Below are 20,235 nucleotides of genomic sequence, written 5' to 3'. Positions count from 1 at the left end.
TACATGTAATCCCATTCGATAAATATGGCGTCTGTGGAGGTCAGAGGTCAAAGTTGTGACATCAAACTGAGTATGGCCTGTCAACCAGCGAAACGTAAGCGACACGCAGTTACAGCAATCGAAAAAAGGGAAATTTGTCTGTTTAAAGAAAAACACCCGTCAGCAAGTTTGGAAACCATCAGTAAGCATTATGGCACTGAATTTGGACATACCATAGGAAAATCGACAATTGGTGACATTTTAAGAGATTGTATAGAGACCTTGATTACATATTACAAGAACACAGGCGATCTGGACAATTTGGAATTATTGTTCAAAATTCAAACATCAAAATGTGGTAAAGTTGAAACTTCCATGACAGATTTTTTTAAACGTGTATGTCTTGAATAAAGATTGAGTGGATGTATCTGTTTGCTCTGTCATCTGTCATGATGTTGCATAATTGAAGGGAAGTAACTCTTCCAGTAAAAACTGGTTTCAGTTATACGGAAATTCGTTTATACGGACGAATTGTGAAATGACGCAAGTGTCCGTATAAACGAGGCACGACTGTATAACAGTATATATTCCTGCAATAGTCTTGCTTTATGTCATGCTACGCAGTTGGGATACAGTGACATTCAGTAAACCCAGTCCCCAAGTCTGGCCATCCGATCCAAAAATGGGCTCACACATTGTATCCATGCGGGGGAATGGAACCCGGGTCTTCGGCTAACGTGCAAACGCCTTAACCATTTGGCTACCCCGCCTCCCCTCGGTGGTATTTTACCCGTGAAGATCCGGGGTAGAATAGGTCTTCAGCAACCCATGCTTGCCGTAAAAAGGTGACTATGCTTCACACCCGTGAAGATCTGAGTTTGGGTTCAGCAACTCATGCTTGTTGTAAGAGGCGACTAACGGGATCGGGTGGTCAGGCTAGCTGACTTGGTTGATGCATGTCATCGATCCCAATTGCGAGGACCGATGATCATGATATTAATCGCTGGATTGTCTGATCCAGAGTCGATTATTTACAGACCGCCGCCATAAAGCTTGAATATTGCTGAGTGCGGCGTTAACCAAGCAACCAACCAAGCAACCAAATAACTCTATGGTATTTATAACATAGATTAATTATAGTCATGACTAGTTCAAAACATTGGCAACAAAATACTGTCGCAAATAAGTTTTGGGGGGCGTTTACGTGTGGAAAATATACCCAGTTTTGGGCAAATATAAGATAAATTGAATGGCATTGATTTTGAAACAAACTGTACCATGCTCTCCTTCTAAACTGTCCAGCTGCATTGTGACCTTCGCCCAATTTCGCGGTCGGATTTCTTACATTGTTACAACGTCGGGTTACATTTCAGAAATTCTATTTAAGGGACGCTACTCTTAACCGACAGCCTTTTCCGTTTTGCGACTCTCTTCGAGCACACGACGCGCGGCAAGCACATGCTCGGACATCGGAGTACTGTTTTCTTTTAATATAAGTAGCGGAAAGTGGTTTTTTTAATTTGTTTATAACCCTATTTACAAACGATACCCGAGAAAAAGCAACCATTGTTCATTCAGAAATAGATATCTACCAACATGAGTAATTACTTTCTAGAAATTGAAAACATCACGTACGTTCACTAACTTCAGGGCCGAAGCCGAATAATATGTCCGGGGGTCGTCACACTGATGGCTTCCAAAATGTTCTAGCAGCCAAAGAAATTCGAGTTTGTAAGCATCATATAATTGTTCGCGATCGTGAGGGCAAGTGAGTGCAATGTGATGTGCGCCGCATCGCATCAGTTACTGCAGGTGTCTACATGGAGCCTTTGTATAGTCTCGATCCCTGGTGTTGGTGTCAGTCCAAGTTCTAACCAGTGTTAACCCTTGCAATATCCCAATTAAAGATATACTCTCTTTGGGTGCTAATGTTGACAAGCAATCTTTTGTTAAAAACCCTACAACCTTTGTAAAACAATATTATTAATGTTGATAATATAGAAGAAATTTTGTCCCAACCGTTATGGCTCAACCACAACTTCAAACATGCAACATACTACATAAAGCAATGGGCTAATATTGGAATTTACTCAATTAAAGATATATGAAATGAAAACGGATTGATGTCATTTGAAGAACTGAAACTAAAATATCCGATAAAAGGTACAATATTATACTATAGATATGTAATCTCCAATATACCAGAATCATTGAAAACAACAATCCAGAAAACTAGAAAAATAATTTTACAGAATAATTTGAATATAAACAGTTGCCTAAGTGATCTGATGAAGTCTGTTACAGGCGCTGGAAACTTTTATGATAAATTAATATCAAATGAAAATAATCTTAAAGTTTGTGATAAACGGCAATCAATTTTTCACTGTGATTTTAATTAGAAAGCGATATTTACTGTTTATAGATGTTAACTTAACGATGTAAAACTTTAAGATTTTCAGTACAGATTTCTACATGGAATTATCTATTATCTACACAAAGAATGAATCTTGTGGACAACAATGTTTGTAGCTTTTGTAATGCTGTCAATGAGGACGTCAGCCATGTCTTTTAGGAATGAAATGAAACTAAGCAATTTGTAAATGATCTTGAACTTTGGCTTAATAATTATCTTTCACAAACAATTAAATTGACAAAATATCTTATTTGGTTTGGGTCTAACTACTCTAATATTTTAATAAATGATATAGTTTTATTGGGAAAAAGGCATATTCATGTAAGTAGAATTAAAGGAACCAAACCGAATTTAGATATACTTTTAACACTATTTGAAAACATATATTAAATCGAGAAATTTATTGCGATGGAAAAGGATGACAAAAATAACTTAAACAAAATAAATTTGATTATTAGTTATCTGTTGATACATGCTATGCTTGTGTCTGATTGTGTGTTGCAGCCGTTTTGGTTTGAAATAGGACAATGTTTTTTTTCCAACCCTTTAATTTTTTAAAGAGTGTATTGTGCCATTCTATGCTATCCGAAATATGTTTTTGACGGAATACTGTATTAGTCTTCAACTCTGGGAACAATAAAAAAAGTTTGAAAAAAAACCCCAAAACCGAACAAATCATGTTATTTCAATGAGAAAATATTTAGGGGGGATAAGTCGGGTGAATGCTTAAATAAAAGAAATATAAACCGATCACCTCGGTAGAATGACACAACCGACGGCCATTTTGTAATGTTGTGTACTACATCTTAAGTTGCTTATAAATCGCCACGGAGTGAGGCAAATGGAAGCCAAGATTTAATCTCGGAGTGCTGGTAAAGCCGTTTTAGGGTTGAGGGGTTCTAAAACTTTCGTAGTCCCCCTGGTAACTCAGTTGCTATGTGACCTCAGGTTCGGCGCTTCACGGCCTCCAACATTTAGTTGTGGGCAAGTTAGTTTGGAGAAGGGCCAGTAACTTTTGAAAAGAGCAAGCCCTCTGCTGGCTACAAACAAATTTGTTGTTAAGTATACCCCTGATTTGGTATATAATTGAATATATTTCTGTGTTTTTATTTGGACAAAATGTCGGAGTCGTAAATAACTGCCGTGGGCCGTGATCACTTTAGTACTCCAACAGATAACTCATGTTATTAACGTCCAGTCTTCCTGGACCTGACTCATAGCTTGTATATTACTGACTATGAAAAAAAAAAATGCTTGCTTGCTCATTCGTGAAAAGAGAAACAACACAGTATGATTGTCATTAAAGTGATTTATTGAGCATGTCTTCCATCTCTTGGTAAAGGACCCATGTCTCTGTAACCCAAAAAACATGTATTAGATGCAGTGAAAATAGGTTTGACTTCAATTTGCAAATGTAGCACATATGATTAATCTGGTTATAAATGCATTTGAACAATCAAACTTTGCCTTACAATGCTATTGGACATTAATCTTAAAGTAACTACTAGCATGACCATTGACGGGATATAATTCCATTATTATGAGCCAAAAGAATAAGAAAGCTAACGGAAACCCTACTTCAACCAAGAACCTATCTATGTGTTGGGGTTTAGTGCAGCGTGACACATTCGTTATGCTCTTTGGCATAGGGTTGTGGGGATATTGAGGTTAACTTGTGACTAAACAGTAACGTGCGCGTCAATGAATGCGGACATCAGTGCATAGTATGACAGTAATCATACTGTGTGGTCGTGTTGTTGTAGAAGGATACTTTAGAAATCTATCAGAATATTTGACCAAAGACAAAATACAAAGCTAACTTGGTACCTGTAACTTCCGTATTTTCTCAATCATCTAAAATCGCCCGCAACGGACATAAAATGAGTTTTAACCTGAAGTTTATGTTGATTGCTAAACAATATTTACTTGCATTTAAACTACAAAATAAATAACTTCATCTTATCTAAATCTCTAGCTTTGCCTGATCTCAAAAGTAGACCGATCACAACTTTCTTGTGTAAGAGAAGCCCGATCACCTAGGCCTCGCATTTCGGTAAACCTTCCACCAACCCCTGGATCAATTCCCGTGGTTCTCGCGATCTTGATTTACACGCCCTCGATTTTACCGACTAATCAAACGTCGAGGTAAGGAAAAAGGAATAACGGTATGGGAGGTAACTCGTATTGCCTAGGAACCACCGCAACGTCCAGTTTTAAAGGACATCAAGACATCCTTTCCATCCAATCAAAAAGATTGTTCAGGGCTTTCTTTTTACGTATCAGTTAGTGTTACAATGTTGCATTTCTCTCAAACCCTATCCTAATCAATGAGACTGACCGCCATGTTGTTGATATCACCAACCCTACATTGAGACTGGTTTGTAACTCGCATTCTAATTGGTCCTCTAGACTGAGTAGCTTAGCAAATCAAGTTGGCTAATAAAAATATAGAGGGTGAGAACGGTACTAATGCTGTCTAATAAATGCCGTTATACACCTACCTAATATTGAATTTCGTCTGGGAAGAAACTGAAGTCAATCGTGAAACCTTCTCCATTTACGGATCCATCACTTGTGAAGACGAACTGGAAATGACCATCAGTACCTAGAACAAGATATATACCCATTAGAAACGGCGAATGGTGGAATCGGTGTTATAGAAAGAAGAATTGCAAACAGCATGCACTGGTAAGAAAAGAGAACAGTACACACGCGCGAATCACAGACCCTCCGTCAGAACACGTGGCAGTTGCCCTAACTTCTTCAGGTACTGCAGAGGGAAATAGTGTGTGGAGAGTATGTTGAGCCCAATCGTTAAACACATGCCACGTGTGCAAATAACGGAAAGTCTACTCATGTTTTTGTCTTCATGGGTAATATATGTCTGCTACTCACGGTACGTCTTGTCTTGGATGTTTGTTCCACACAGCTTGTCTCCTGCCATCTCAACAGCGTCGTATCGGCAGCTGCTGGCTGACTCAACGTCAAACAATGGGAAGGTGAAGACTAGGTCACCAGGAGTGGGGGTGTTGATGGTGTAGGTGCAGTACATGTTGCTCTCGTAAGCACCAGGCTGTGACTCAAAGGTTCCGGATGTGGCGTTAATAGTTGCATTGCAGTAGACTGAAACAGGTGCGATTTATCAAGAGATTCAGTGATAATTATAACTGAGTAAGAATTAGGCTTGATGATGGGCCGAAAGAGAAAAAAAATTCTTTTAATTTAAACTTGAGAAACTGAGAAAATAAAACAAATGTGAAATTATGCAAATGTAAAACTGAGATAATGGACACACGAAACTGAGATAATGGACACATGAAACTGAGATAATGGACATGTGAAACTGAGATAATGGACATGTGAAACTGAGATAACGGACACGTGAAACTGAGATAATGGACACATGAAACTGAGATAATGGACATGTGAAACTGAGATAATGGACATGTGAAACTGAGATAATGGACACATAAAACTGAGATATGGCACACGTGTAACAGATAACATACATGCATTTACGTACCAAGATCAGTGAAATAATTAAAAGAAAAGCCGCCACGCTGAACACTTCCGTCACTGGTAAATGTCATGTCAACTGTTGGCCCAGTGTCTACAAAACAGTAATACGTATAGGTAAAACAAGACAAAGTTAAAGATAATTATATAAAGCTTTTGAATGAACAATTAAAATAACACAAATACAGCACCTTAGTGAGGTTTTTGTTTGTGTTTATAACCATGATTCACAATGGTTCATTATAAAGCATACCAAGACTATCTTACAGCTGTTATTAAAAATTAATATCGGTGCTACCGTAGTCACCAAAACAGCACCTTAGCGAAGCTTTTGTTGGTGTTTATAACCATGGGAGTTTTGCGTTCTCGACTAATTAAAAAGTATATCAAGACTATCTCACATTGTCGGATAAAGGACTCCTTTGCTCCACACAACTTCTCGGTGGCGTCATCACTTGTTATTGTTAAACTGTCATAGTCGCAACCCGACTCGTCCTCGATGTCAAAACGGGTGAAGTTGACAGTGGTGATGTGAGGGGTGGGAGGAGACCGGAGAGTGATCTCACAGTGCTGGTTGTTATCGTAAGTGTCAAGGAAATTAGTGGCCAGGGTATAGGTGCCCTCAAGATCTTCACTGTCGAAGTTGCAGTCTGGAATTTCAGTACAGGTTGATATAAGCAGCCTATCACATGAAACATGTGTTATGAAAATAGAGGTTTGCATAGGAGACTAGAACGACTAAAAGAGATACACAAACCCTACCCTTCTATTTAATGCAAAACATTTTGGGTTCGGATTCCAGCTTCACTCTGATTATGTTCCTTGGTTTGTCAGCACAAAATCCGTGCTCCTGCGCTTCACTGAAAACGCCAAAGACCGTTTAACTAATTGACTAATGTTTTGTTTGTTTGTAACGCCGCACTCAGCAATATTCCAGCTATATGACGGTGGTCTGTAAATAATCGAGTCTGGGCCAGACAATCCAGTGATTGATATCATGAACATCGATCCACGCAATGTTGTTGGTTGGTTTGTTGTTTAACGCCGCACTCAGCACTATTCCAGCTATATGACGGCGGTCTGTAAATAATCGAGTCTGGACCAGACAATCCAGTGATTAATATCAAGAGCATCGATCCACGCAATTGGGATCGATGACATGCATCAACCAAGTCAGCGAGCCTGACCACCCGATCCCGTTAGTCGCCTTTTACGACAAGCATAGTCGCCTTTTACGGCAAGCATGCGTTGCTGAAGACTTATTCTACCCCGGAATCTTCACGGGTCCCACGCAATGTGGATCGATGACATACATCAACCAAGTCAGCGAGCCTGACCACCCGATCCCGTTAGTCACCTTTTACGACAAGCATAGTCGCCTTTTACGTCAAGTATGTGTTGCTGAAGACCTATTCTACCCCGGATCTTTACGGGTCAATTCAATTCACTAATATAAATATAAAACCCTCGAATTTATCGCTTATTATTGACATAAACAAAACATTATAAATGGAGGTCTATTAAAGGTTTATTGGTGGGGTTATTGCGATGCTGGCAATACATGAAATGTTATCATGTTTGGTGGAACGAATGTGACACCGGTAACACAGTACATTGGTTTTGTTTTGTTTCAGTTGTGCCTGATCTGTGAGTAAATAAAACTACATTCTTATTTGCTGAGATGAAACAATGATATATGTATGTATTACATTTGATACAACGTTTGCAGGATGGTACTTATTGCCAACCTTTTTGGCGTTCAGCAAAAGGAGATGAACCAAGGACTGGTCGGCTCGGAATCAGTACACCATGTCTGAGTGAGGTATCCATGTTAAAGTTCGGTATAGTGTTTCAGTGTCCTCATCCCCGGCCGCCTAGATATGTATGTTCGTGATACACAGAGGAATATATTGATACTTACCATCTACGAGACTGAAGAGAGCCACAAAGCCCTTCCCAGTAACACTGCCGTCACTCCTGAAGCGGATGGTAGCTATTTCATCGACTGACACTGGAAGAGACATGACATTTCTTCATAGCTGTCACACAAGGGCAGATTAGTAGTCCGAACTTCAACTACTTTGAATGTCAAGCTACAAGCGAGGAGCCGAGTGAAGGATATAATTAGATAGATCGGAATAGGTTGGTGGTACATATACAAAAGACATTACAATTATTATCTTATACTATTTGAGTCACACTGCCAGCTTCTCTTTACCTTGATTGATTTGTCAAGAGTGAAATATTAATATCAACTACACTTGTCCATGGGGACTTACCTTTCGTTTGGATTGGCAAATCACTTCCACAGTATTTATTATCACCACTTACCTCTCGTTGCGTTGGGCAAATCGCTTCCACAGTATTTATCATCCCCAACCTGGACGTAGTCGTAGCGGCAGTTGCTCGAAGACTCTGTGTCGAGGGCGATGAAGTTAATGTCCAGATGGAAGGGGGTATTACGAGTGAACACGTATGAGCAGTCCATGTTGTTGGGGTAGTTACTGCCGGTACCGGGGAGACTTTGGAGGACGCCCATAGAGACGTTGGTGTTGATGTATGTACAGTCGCTATCATTCAAGGACGGAACACCTCCTGAGTGGCAGAAATCGTGAAACAGTGCACACATCGATATCTGATCAGTAGATTCCGACATTGTCTTTGAAAATATCTCAAAACAATATAAAAAAATATCTCACCTTTGTAAATCCTATACTTGATCATATATTAGCTTTGGATCAGGAAGCCATTTTGTTATCGTTTGTTTTGTTTTCTATTTGGCAACTAAAACAACAGTGGATATTTTCGCTTCTGCTGGTGTGTATGTGTGTAGCCTGAAGATGTATTGGCGTCAATGTCACAGAATGATATTAACCATATTTGATGCCCCGCGAAAATGCAGCGTTTAGAACTTGTACGGATTTATTTTGCTTACTTGGTTGGATGGTGTATGTGGCGCTGTATCCTGCTCCTGTCTGACTGGAGTCAGAAGAAAATGTCACTGTGACGTTACCTCCTTCTGAAATGTCTGAAAAATCAACGTATTACTGCATTGAGCACAACTGAGATTGCAATGTAATGAGGTATTTTGAAACACCTTTCAAACTGCTTCTCATGTGTTCACCGCTCTTTTCACTTAATATATATTACTTCCTCATGTTAAAGATGTATAGGGTTCTATCAAGCGTCAAATCTACGCACGTCAAATCCATTTTTCGCACCGTTGACTTTATTATTCGTGTGTCGCAGGTAACTTACTCGCATTGTTGATGAAACAGATACAACTTTCTGAAAGTTTACTATTCTGATTTACAAATTCTATTGTTAGCACGTTTGTATTGACTTTCTTCGTACTTTTGAGATTGACAATTGTTAATCCGACTGATATGTAACTTGCATGCTGGACTAACGCTTTTCTAATTACACCGGGGAACCAGAAGTGAGATTTAAGATGTAACAAATGTGTGAGACTGACACTCCACTGTGCTGTTGTCCCATCTTGATCCACATCCCTTCTGGCTGTAGCCATCGCCCATATCAACCTCCAGGTAGTCGTATCTACAGGTGGATGAGTCCTCGAGGTCAAACGTTGTGAAGCTGAGGACCAAGGTGTATGGTACACTGGGGCCTGTGATGACAGTGACACACTGCACGTTGTTGGCGTAGCTGCCATTGCCGGGGCTTGTCAGGGTGCCAACATCTGATGTCAGGACTTGGGTGCAGGTATCTGTCGTGATGGGACGTTAGAAGGGAATTGTTATATGTGTAGAATATCAATTACAATGCATACACTTTATGTATGTACATTGACAACTTACTTTAAATTACATTACGGAAATACTCATCTGAATGGTCCGTAATTTCGACATCGGATTGGACGTAGGGTATACATTTCCCACATATTACACGTGCATACAGTTCTGAATTAATATATCTAATCCCTACAATGTTCCAGGTTCTAAACGATCATGTACACAATATACTATTCACTATTTTAAAGGATACCTAATTAGACAACTACAAATTGTACTCACTTTCCTCGGTGTTGAGGAGACTTGTAGCGTTCACGGTTGTATTCACTGTCCAACACACACAGGTTAATCACATATGAACAAAAGCGACAAGTACATTCGATTGAATAGTAACGTTTGATGAATATTTAGTAATATAGCAATACACAGGGTATTGTTGGATTCCATTTCTTGGGCATAACAGCTATTTCGAGGGGTAAGACCTACATTGATTTAAGAAAGCCAAGTTCACAGTGACATAAGTAAATTCGCCAGGATTGTTCTAACTATGACACACGTTGGAAATACTTCAATTGGTATCTTGCATACAATTACATAGTGCACTTAGAGTACCTGGTAGCATTGTCGCTTCTGTGAAATTAGTTGACATCGTTGCGTTAAAGATAACGTCCACTGGATATAGTGTTGTCTCAAAAGATTCAACCTCTCGAACTGCAAAGCGTGACAAACAGCATGTTAATATATGTAGTACAACATACGCATGATCTCGGTGTGTACGTATCTACTATCTACATACGAATCCTTGATATACGTTATTGTCAACACTACATTATTGTCTTGGCTATATCCATTCTGTGTTTGTTTGACACCATGATGCGAATCGAGCTCTATAATCATAACAAGTCTGCATCAATGATTCACCCTCCTCTGGTGGAGTGTGTCAGGTATTTACCTGGATTCATGGAATACGTGGCCTGGACACCCCGTCCTGTCACTGATCCATCGGAGTGGAAGCAAACATTGAAACGACCGTCGTGGAATTCAACTGGAGGTGCAAAAACACAACATCATATATAAGTTGGGACCATCACAAACATGTTGTATGCGCGACTTTGAAGCTATTAGTACGACATATCCCAGTAATCAGTCGCATACAAACACCACCTGGATACTCTCTCTCCCTATCAAACGCTTTGTAGTATTCAACGACTGCATCTAATGAACATGCCAACTAATTTCCATCCTGTTTTGTAAAACTTATAACCCTGTGGTGTGTCATACAAGAAGCAGTCACTTAGGTCCTTTCAGAAAGCTCTGTATTCAGAACAAAATTAGTCGTCAACTCACACTCTCTCTGGGTCCCCGCATCTACAGTGCCACACTCCCTCAGTTTTGTGTTAACGTCATCAAACTCAATATAGTCAAACACGCAGCCGGTGGCCTCCTCGATGTCAAACACGTTGAAGACGAAGGTGATAATGCCCGACCCGGTGAAGCTTGGTCTAAGAAGATAACAGACGTCCTGGTTGTTGCTGTAGTTGTTATCATCGTTGATACTGATGCTGCCATGGTTGCCGTAGTAGCTAGTATTGCCTGGTCAAGAAGCAACTGTAGTCATTTAACATTTCATTATACTTGTTATCATTTTGGAACTCCAACCCAGGACATTCTCAAATTAATCAACTAATTTTTTTATAAACACTGAATTAGACAATACCACATTGTAAGGAACAACTTGTTTAGAGAAGATATAATGAGCATATGATCTATGATCCAACAAACGATATGACTTAGAAACAGAATTGTTTCCTGCAAATTGTTTAACCCAGAACAAAGTTCATTTATGTTTACGTTCTTGCTCATCTGGCAAATCTTTTACCATAATCTCTTATTAATAACGATAATGAAAGACACTCCATTTTACTGCTAAATAACAAGAACACTTTATTTTTTCTCTTCTGTGAAATAGATCTCATTCAGAATGTATTTCAGGTTCTATTTGTTGGTGATGACTTACCCAACAAACCAGAGGGTTCCGCTGGAAGTGTGAGGATGAAAATCGGTCAACCACTCTTTATGTATCAGGGTGATTCACAAAATATAAATTTCACAATAATTACAATAATATAGAAAAGTGGTGTGTCCGTGAAGATAGAGTGAGTGAAATCGACCTTGTCTGATACCTTTTTTAAGGACTTTCATTTATTACATGTGTTTGTGAAGGATGGGGCAGGTACGCGCACCTTTTCGCGAACACTTGGTATCCTCACTATTTTAAAGTGATTCATAATCACATGTTCACGGTATAGACAGAATCATACAACTAATTCTGGTTTTAGCAAAAATGTCATGAATATATGGATAGGCCTTGTCAATATATTGTATTTACAGTAGAACCTATGTGTGCGTGTGTTAGTCATACCTGGGTATACAGAGTAGAAGCCTCTTACACCACGGCCGGTGACAGAGCTATCACTGCGGAAACACATTTCGAATTCAGCACCCGTCACATTGACTGGAACAAAACCAACGACATTACATCCATACAGAGTTGTCAATACTTCTTTTGTTGTAGGCTAACATAACCGTACATGTTGAAAGTGAAATGCAGATCTCAGAGATTACCCAGAAGCTCTAATAATACAAGCAGTGCTAAAGCGGAGTGTTCACACAAAGATAGATAGGTAGTCTCAATGAAACACTGATGAGGGACCAGCACAGAATCCAAGAATGCAGAATTGTTTTCATGTAAGGTGTAATTACAAATTATTTCTCATAAATTAAAATGAACCCATTGATTCTAGTTTCAAGACTGCGTGATTATTCATACATGTGCACTACACCATAGAAAAGAACATTACGTTTCCCTCACATGTGTTCCTGAAGTCAGTGATATTCCTTCCACACAGCGACGACTCAGTCTGATTATCCCAGGTAAATGTCAGTGCGTCATACACGCAGTTGGTGCTTAATTCCACATCCACTAGGTCCAGCTCCAGGCCCACCCGCCACCCCATGCCCTCAGGCAGGGGAGACTGGAAGTGCCAGCAACACTGCTCGTTGTTTTCATATTGATCTTCCCCATTTGTCGTGAAATATCCATAAGAGCTAGTGACTTCACCTCCGGTACATCCTGTAGTGCGAATATTACTAAGGTTGTGCAAACATGACCAATTAATCAACAGTTAATATTAAATAAGCGTCCTCGATACGTTATACACGTCACTGAGTGATCAAGGTGTGATTAGCGTTATAATGTATTCAGTTACACGTATGTCATTTTTTATCAATTATAAAATCGTAGTAAAGACTGTTGTTAAATGACTCACGGATGTATTCAAGCAATATAAATAATGAAATCAGGGCCCGAAACACCAGTGATTACGATCGGGATAAAAAGAAACGCAATCAACGGGCCTGACCACCCCAACGTTTGACTAGCCTCGTATGACAAGCACACGCTATGTGAGGACTATTCTAACCCGATATCACCAAGGGGAGTCAGTTATGTAGTGACGGCTTTGATAAGCTAGTTTTGCTTTATCATTACTTACCGGAAGTGTTCCTCATGGTTGGTTCTTGTGGATACTCAGGGTAGGCTGTGGTGTACTCAGGATAGTATGTGGCGTAGTCAGGGTAGGATGTGGTGTATTCAGGATAGTATGTGGTGTATTCAGAGTAGGATGTGACGTAGTAAGGATTGGATGTGGTGTATTCAGGGTAGGATGTGACGTAGTCAGGGTAGTATATGCCATAGTCAGGGTAGGATGTGACGTAGTAAGGATTGGATGTGGTGTATTCAGGGTAGGATGTGACGTAGTAAGCATTGGATGTAGTGTATTCAGGGTAGGATGTGACGTAGTCAGGGTAGTATATGCCATAGTCAGGGTAGGATGTGACGTAGTAAGGATTGGATGTGGTATATTCAGGGTAGTTTGTGGTGTAGTCTGGGTAGGACGTGGTGTGTGTGCTCACTGCAAGAAAATGCGTGCAACGTGTTACGCTATGCAAGTAAAGTATGGTTTTAATTAACATAAACAATTGAAACATAATGACGTGCCAACATTTATCAATGAATACAAAACATGTATACTGGACTAAACCGAGTTTAAGAACACCGATCGGGTACAATGGTCGAAATTATATAGATTCACCTCACTGAGGTCTCCAGCTTTATTTACATAATATCTAAAAGGACAGAGGATCAATTACTAGTTAGTTTACTACAGCAGACTATTCTTTCCACCTGTACCTATTCCGTAGGTTCCACTGACGCCTTCTTTGGTGACGGAGCCGTCGCTGCTAAAACACACTTGGAACTGACTTCCTGTGACCGTGACTGAAATATATAAAACCTGAAATAAGCACAGTGACAACGTTGTGAAGTTTAACAAAACATATAATGTAAGAGAGAGGAATAATCGATTCAACGAATCAGGTCATTTCAATTGTTCCCTTTATAACTAAAATGATTGGGAGATTGAATTCATGTTTTGGCGTTGTTTGCGACAAATTCAACATCTATTCATGAACATTCACAAAGCAACATATTCTTGAACAGTTCCTTTTGGGAGGAAGCATCAAGATGTCAGTTATCAAACATACCATATTGGTATGAAAAATATTACACAGTTTAATCATTTACATTTTCATGCTTAACACAGTGTGTGAGGAAATACTGTTACTGCTTCTCCATGCTTAACATTTCTATCATGTCTTCTATCATATCTGCACATATGGACATTATTTAACATAGCACTCACATGTCCTTGAGAAATTCGTCTTCTGTCCGCACTCCTTCACAGGCCCATCGTCCGTGTCGAATGTGAGGGCATCATATATACAACCAGAGCTACTTTCCACGTCAAACATATCAAACTGGAATGTGATTGTCCATGGCCCTTGAACGTCAGGCACGATGTCCCAGCAGCAGTTCTCGTTGTTGCCGTACTCGCCGCCAATGTTGGTGGAAATTGGGCCGAAGTTGTCATACCTTTGACCTCCATCACAACCTGTGGAAGGAACGTGTTTAACTTTACTGATCGACAACCAACCAATACATGCTGTGTTCATTTGGATCTCAAAGGCAGGCACAGCACTAATTCGAAATGACATATATCTTATTCATGGGATCAGTTTGGGCCCAAAATGTCCATACAGAATCCTTTTCAACTGAAAAGCAAAGTTGTTGTTTAGCAACTACGCAAATTCATCCATAATTCCACGACAATGAAATATATCTTTTCTTTTTATAGCCTGCCTCTTGACGTCGTATTTGTTATAATTAGCTTGCAAACGATTCTTTGGTACCTGGCTGACTAACCAAGCAATTTGTTTGCGTTTAAGTTTGAGGTCTTCTTTTTGCTGATTTTACGATTAGGGAGGCAAAGGTAATTTACGCATTCGTGATTTTTGCAAAGTGTGCCTTCTAGATTTTACGTTTATACCTCCATTAACAAATCATGGAAATAAATACCAGTACTTACCGGATGTTTGTCGCTTCTCACGCGATTGAGCATTCTGTTGCAAAATACAAACAACTATATTTTTGATCAAATAATCATTTCTATCAGCAATACTTCACTTGGGATAATACAGACATACCCTGTCTGAACAAACGGCTTGACCTCCACACTGATACTGTGTAACAAACATAATTATCAATGTACATATGCGCACCTCACGATTCAAATTCAATAGTTGAATTATACCTCTTTTTGATATGAACAAGAGTAGTCCTTTCATCAGTAAATGATATGCTCCATTATCAACATTTGCTCGAGATATGATGTTTATTTGACACATTTAATGCAACGGAAAACTGTCCAGGATGGCGATAGCATGGTTTTGTGTCTAAAAGCGGGAAAAGCACAATTTCTAATATATACCAGTACATGATTTAAAATGAACATTCCCCATATGTCTTCAAAACCGAAAGGGGCATGATATTTAACATACAAAAACATGTTTCAAAACTTTTCAGAAACCTCTAGCAAACGTAATAAATACAAGCTGTCAGTCATATATCAAGACATTCTTAAAATAGTTCCACTCTTTGAAAGTCTGCTGTTCTGATTGGTCCAACAGTTTTATCATATGCATCATACCCATTTATACATGTGGTAGAACAATTCGCGGACATATACTCACATTGAAAGCCCTGCCTTCAGTCTGAGCCAAAAGAAGGCTCACTACCAAAGTAAAGCAAATCATGCCTGGTACGTACATGTTGCATGTGTTGAATACTGCGAAATGTAGCTGCATTTATACATATTCACAGAACTAACACCTGTTAAATGCAACAAAAAATTATGTAATACAAAAATGTTTGTCAATAGAACATGACGAAACACTTAATCATAAAAGTAAACTTGCTTGAACATCTGCACCTAGTAGACGCTTCACCTGTTACCTTCAAGCTTAGATATTCACACTGATGGGCAGGTGACCTAAAGTATGGAATATGACTACCCGTCGTGTTTACTCAGCTATATCACTCACAGGCAGAACACACGATTGTAAGATTGGCATTTGTTATGAAAAACACGTATTTCACATCGTCGTAGACTGACGTAATCAAATCTGTAATAAAAATCCAAGTTGATGAAACCAACAGATGGTTTAATTCAAAGAAAAAATATAATATATATTTCGGTGTGCCGCTTTTTGCATTACTTTTCTGATGTAGCATCTAATGCGTTTCTGTAATCGATGTATGGGGTGTAAGTGGTGCATCAGAGCTAGAAATGTGCAGTATCAGCCATTATGTTACCAATGTTCCCCACATAACCAACAAAAGGCGATTTATAATCAAGAAGATCGTTGTGCATTTTTTTTCAAATTTCACATAGAAGTGCATTTTGATCAGGAGAGAGTGGGGTACATGACACACTGTTTGTAGTTAGGCAGTTTTGTTAGTATATTCTGGAGTTGACCTATGCATTAAATCCTTGGATCGTCTGTTCAAAAAGGCCTGAAGGTATCATATCTGCTTCTTAACTCGTAATATCATGCTTATAAGACTACACCCCTGGCTTTACCAACTTCCAGGAAAGGGAAGACAAAAGCCGACAACAGTCTGTGGTTAAGAAAAAATACTATCAGAAATGGCAGGTTGTCTTGTTGTGCAGAAGATTGAAAACACAGTATTGTACTGAATTGGATTGACATGAGTGAACCTTTGTGAAATAGTTCAAAGATGGATTTATGCAGTGTTGTTTTAGTGTTAGCTCATGAGCCTCCGCATATAGACTGTAAATAAGAAATGCTCTGAACGGTCAGACAAATAGGTTATATCTATTTTGGAGATAAAGTACTGTATTTTAAAATGTGCACTTTGAAAATAATTACTTACACATGGACAAATAGGCCAGCTATCTAAGAACGTTCCGAACAGGGTCCCGAGGGAGAGATAAACATAAAATGATATTACTCAAGTTCAAGATTAATTACTAAGTGTCTTGACTACTTCGAAATAAGGTTACATGTAACATAGTTTTTCAAAATAAATTGTTAAAGTACAAAGTGAACCTCCAAAGAAATATGTTTAATTCAATCACAGCTTGTTATTTGAACGTCTTAGACTCAATCAAGTCATCCTGGAAATAAAAATGACATCTTCCATTGCAGGGGGCACGGTTTAATAAACAATTATAAAGTAGTGACGAAAAACCCTCAACTGACGTACTTCCTCACATAGCTTATCATACGACAATCTTTCAGTTACTTTGAAGATGTACTGATGTACCAATTGATTAGAAATACTTCCCCAGTAACAGTAATACAATTTCACAACGACTATCTCTCCACCTCCAACTTCTACATGGGTACACGGGAACTACTTCCGTCACTCTTCACTGTCCATGGATGCCAAAATAGTCGTGCATGGTCACAGTGCTGTTTACAAATTGCATGAACTCAGAGGACAACCCCAAACTGTTCTTATGTTCACCATTAACGTGATTATTTACTGATTGAAATGGGCCTGTTGGCACAACCTCATTGCCAAAGGACCCCCCCTGAAATATATGTCTGAATACCGCCCTTTTCAGCTGAAGAAGAGTCGGCATTGTACGACACGAACGAGCCGTAATGCTCATTTTGTGATCGATGATTGTGTGAGCCCGACACAGTGGTAAGTGTGTGTTTTACTTAATTGTGTGTGTTCTGAAAAAGATTGCACCATATACTCAACAACAAAAGTTCCTGTGACACCAATATTTTAGTGTATTTTTCAAACAAGTGAAGTTTGGTTTTCAATATTGTAGTACATATATGGAATCAAGTCACAAAAACGCAACTGCTACAGAAAAGCATGCATTCCATGCAAAAGTTGACTTTTATGCAAGCCTCATGCATTTCACTACCAAAGAATGCGTATAAAACATGTGCGTTAACGGGATTCCATATGCATTGTTTAGCATCGTACTGACAACAACCACTCAGAAAAAACAACAAAATTACGCAAATATTCAACATTACGAAAAGCCACGCCTGTCCGAAATTGAGCGCCTGCGAGCCATTGGTATGCTTGAAGCAGGATCGAGTCAACGTGATATTGCAAGACAATTTAACGTCCACAGAAATACCATTTGGTGTTTATGGCAACGTTGGCAACAGACGAATGCAGTCAGAGACCATCCTCGGAGTGGCAGGCCACGCGTAACCAATAATCGACAAGATAACTGGATTCGAACAACACACCTACGAAATCGATTCCAGCTGGCAACAGTGACTGCAAGAAGCATATCTTCACAAACCGTACGTCGTCGCCTCAGATGTGCAGGTATTGTCGCCAGAAGACCCGCCGGTGTCCCATTTTGACAGGAAACCACCGTCAAGCACGTCTACAGTGGTGCAGACAGCGTCTACGCTGGGCGGCCATGCAGTGGGGACAAGTTCTATTCACTGACGAGTCTCGTTTTCACCTCAGCCACAGCGCTGGACGGATTCGAGTGTACCGACGTCGAGGTGAACGTTACGTTAATCATTGTGTCAAGGAAGAAGATCGGTTCGGGGGCGGCAGCGTTATGGTATGGGGTGGGATTATAGCAAGACAGAGGACTCGTTTAATAGTGGTAGAGGGAAATCTCAATGGACAGCGCCACCGCGACGAGATCATCGGCCCTGTTGTTCTACCGTTTTTTGCGTCGTCATGGCCCAAGCATTACCTTTCAACATGCCAACGCCCGGCCTCATATTGCTCGACTTGTGCAGGAATCTCTTCAACAAAACAACGTGAATGTCATCCCCTGGCCGGCTCGCTCCTCTGATCTCTCACCAATCGAGCACATGTTGGATGAGATGGATCGGCGCCTTCGACGTCAACCACGTGTTCCACAGACACTCAAGGAACTTCGAAACATGCTCCAGCAGATATGCACACATATCCCACAGGACTTGTGCGACGCCTGGTCCATTCCATGAGACGAAGATGTGTTGCTTGCATCGCAACCAGAGGTGGACACACACGCTATTGATTTGTAAATTGACATTTTGGCATGTTCATGTTTTTTTATGAAATAACGCATTTTCTGAACTCAGTATGGCAAATTAAACCATTTGAACACTTACAGGAGTCTTTTATCTGTTGCAAACCGAAATTGTTTCAGATTTGGTAAAAAACATAATTTGGCATTAAATCTTATTCAATGTAACAGGAACTTTTGTTGTTCATAAGCTGTTAATTTGATATCTAATGTGTACAATTTCAATGGGCTATCGGCATCTTTTGTTATATGCATCGATGCGAAGGCTATCGAAAGATCATTTTTTTTCTTATGCAAGGTTTTTGTGTGAAGAAGTATATTAATTTTAAGTTATCGAAAAGAATTCGATATGTGATTTTAATCATATTTTGACCAGTCAGAATCAAGCTTTCTTCGATGTCATGGTAGGTGGATGGTGAGTTACCTTAACAAGCTCTGTCATAGACAAGGCCACCATATATATCTATATATGTCTAAAATGCTGCTGACCGCTTCCGTGGTCTAGTTGCAGAGCATCCGCCCGGAGAGCGGAAGGTCCGGGGTTCGATCCTTTGCCGCGTCATATCAAAAGATCTGACGCTCGGCATTAAGGGTTAAAACATGGACTGAACAAGTCTCGCGGTAGCCATGCAGCATAATAAATAATAAATAATGTTTCAAAACCAATAATAAATAGATTGTTATTCTTCCCTTTGGTTTAAAAGGAATTGGAATTAACAAAAACTAAACTGAGATAAGTCTGTTAATACAAAGGTTAAAATGATAAGTATGTTATCATGTGTATTTGTTAAAATTCTCTCACATTTGTTTTCTGAAACATGTATTTTTTCTCTAATTGCTAGAGACTACACCATATATTTTGTTTATTTTCAAATAATTTACAGATAACTTTTATCATAATAATTCGACATGTTCATGAAAGACAAAAAAATATATCGTTAAAAGATGTTCCCTTTCATCATGTTCATCAGGCTGAGTCCCTCCATGCATCTGCACAGTGACTTCTGAAGATTCAGGGTCACAGGCCTGCTTAAATGGGGATCCATTTGGTTTAAGGACATCAACAAAGTCCACATAAGACACCTGA

The 20,235-nt window shown here is 39.5% G+C and overlaps 1 protein-coding gene across 1 annotated transcript; it reads right to left on the bottom strand.

The window, feature by feature from the left end:
* Positions 1–3,686: 3,686 nt before the first annotated feature.
* On the bottom strand, positions 3,687–15,894 carry LOC124119815 (cubilin-like). Its single transcript, XM_046482462.2, has 21 exons — positions 15,811–15,894; positions 15,147–15,180; positions 14,424–14,672; positions 13,913–13,999; positions 13,215–13,634; positions 12,533–12,793; positions 12,083–12,175; positions 11,678–11,698; positions 11,008–11,253; positions 10,613–10,705; positions 10,273–10,371; positions 9,943–9,987; positions 9,384–9,635; positions 8,844–8,936; positions 8,240–8,503; positions 7,830–7,919; positions 6,310–6,558; positions 5,916–6,002; positions 5,288–5,515; positions 4,894–4,997; positions 3,687–3,745 (listed from the first exon to the last, which is right to left on the bottom strand). Exons 1-20 carry the CDS (start codon positions 15,886–15,888, stop codon positions 4,894–4,896), a joined length of 3,093 nt encoding a protein of 1,030 aa, XP_046338418.2. The 5' UTR covers positions 15,889–15,894; the 3' UTR covers positions 3,687–3,745.
* Positions 15,895–20,235: the final 4,341 nt, after the last annotated feature.

Source organism: Haliotis rufescens, unplaced genomic scaffold, assembly GCF_023055435.1.
Source record: "Haliotis rufescens isolate VD_foot unplaced genomic scaffold, xgHalRufe1.0.p SCAF_8, whole genome shotgun sequence".
NCBI classification, from domain to species: domain Eukaryota; kingdom Metazoa; phylum Mollusca; class Gastropoda; order Lepetellida; family Haliotidae; genus Haliotis; species Haliotis rufescens.
The sequence above is the reverse complement of the archived record's forward strand: the minus strand, read 5'-3'. Positions and strand labels throughout refer to the sequence as shown.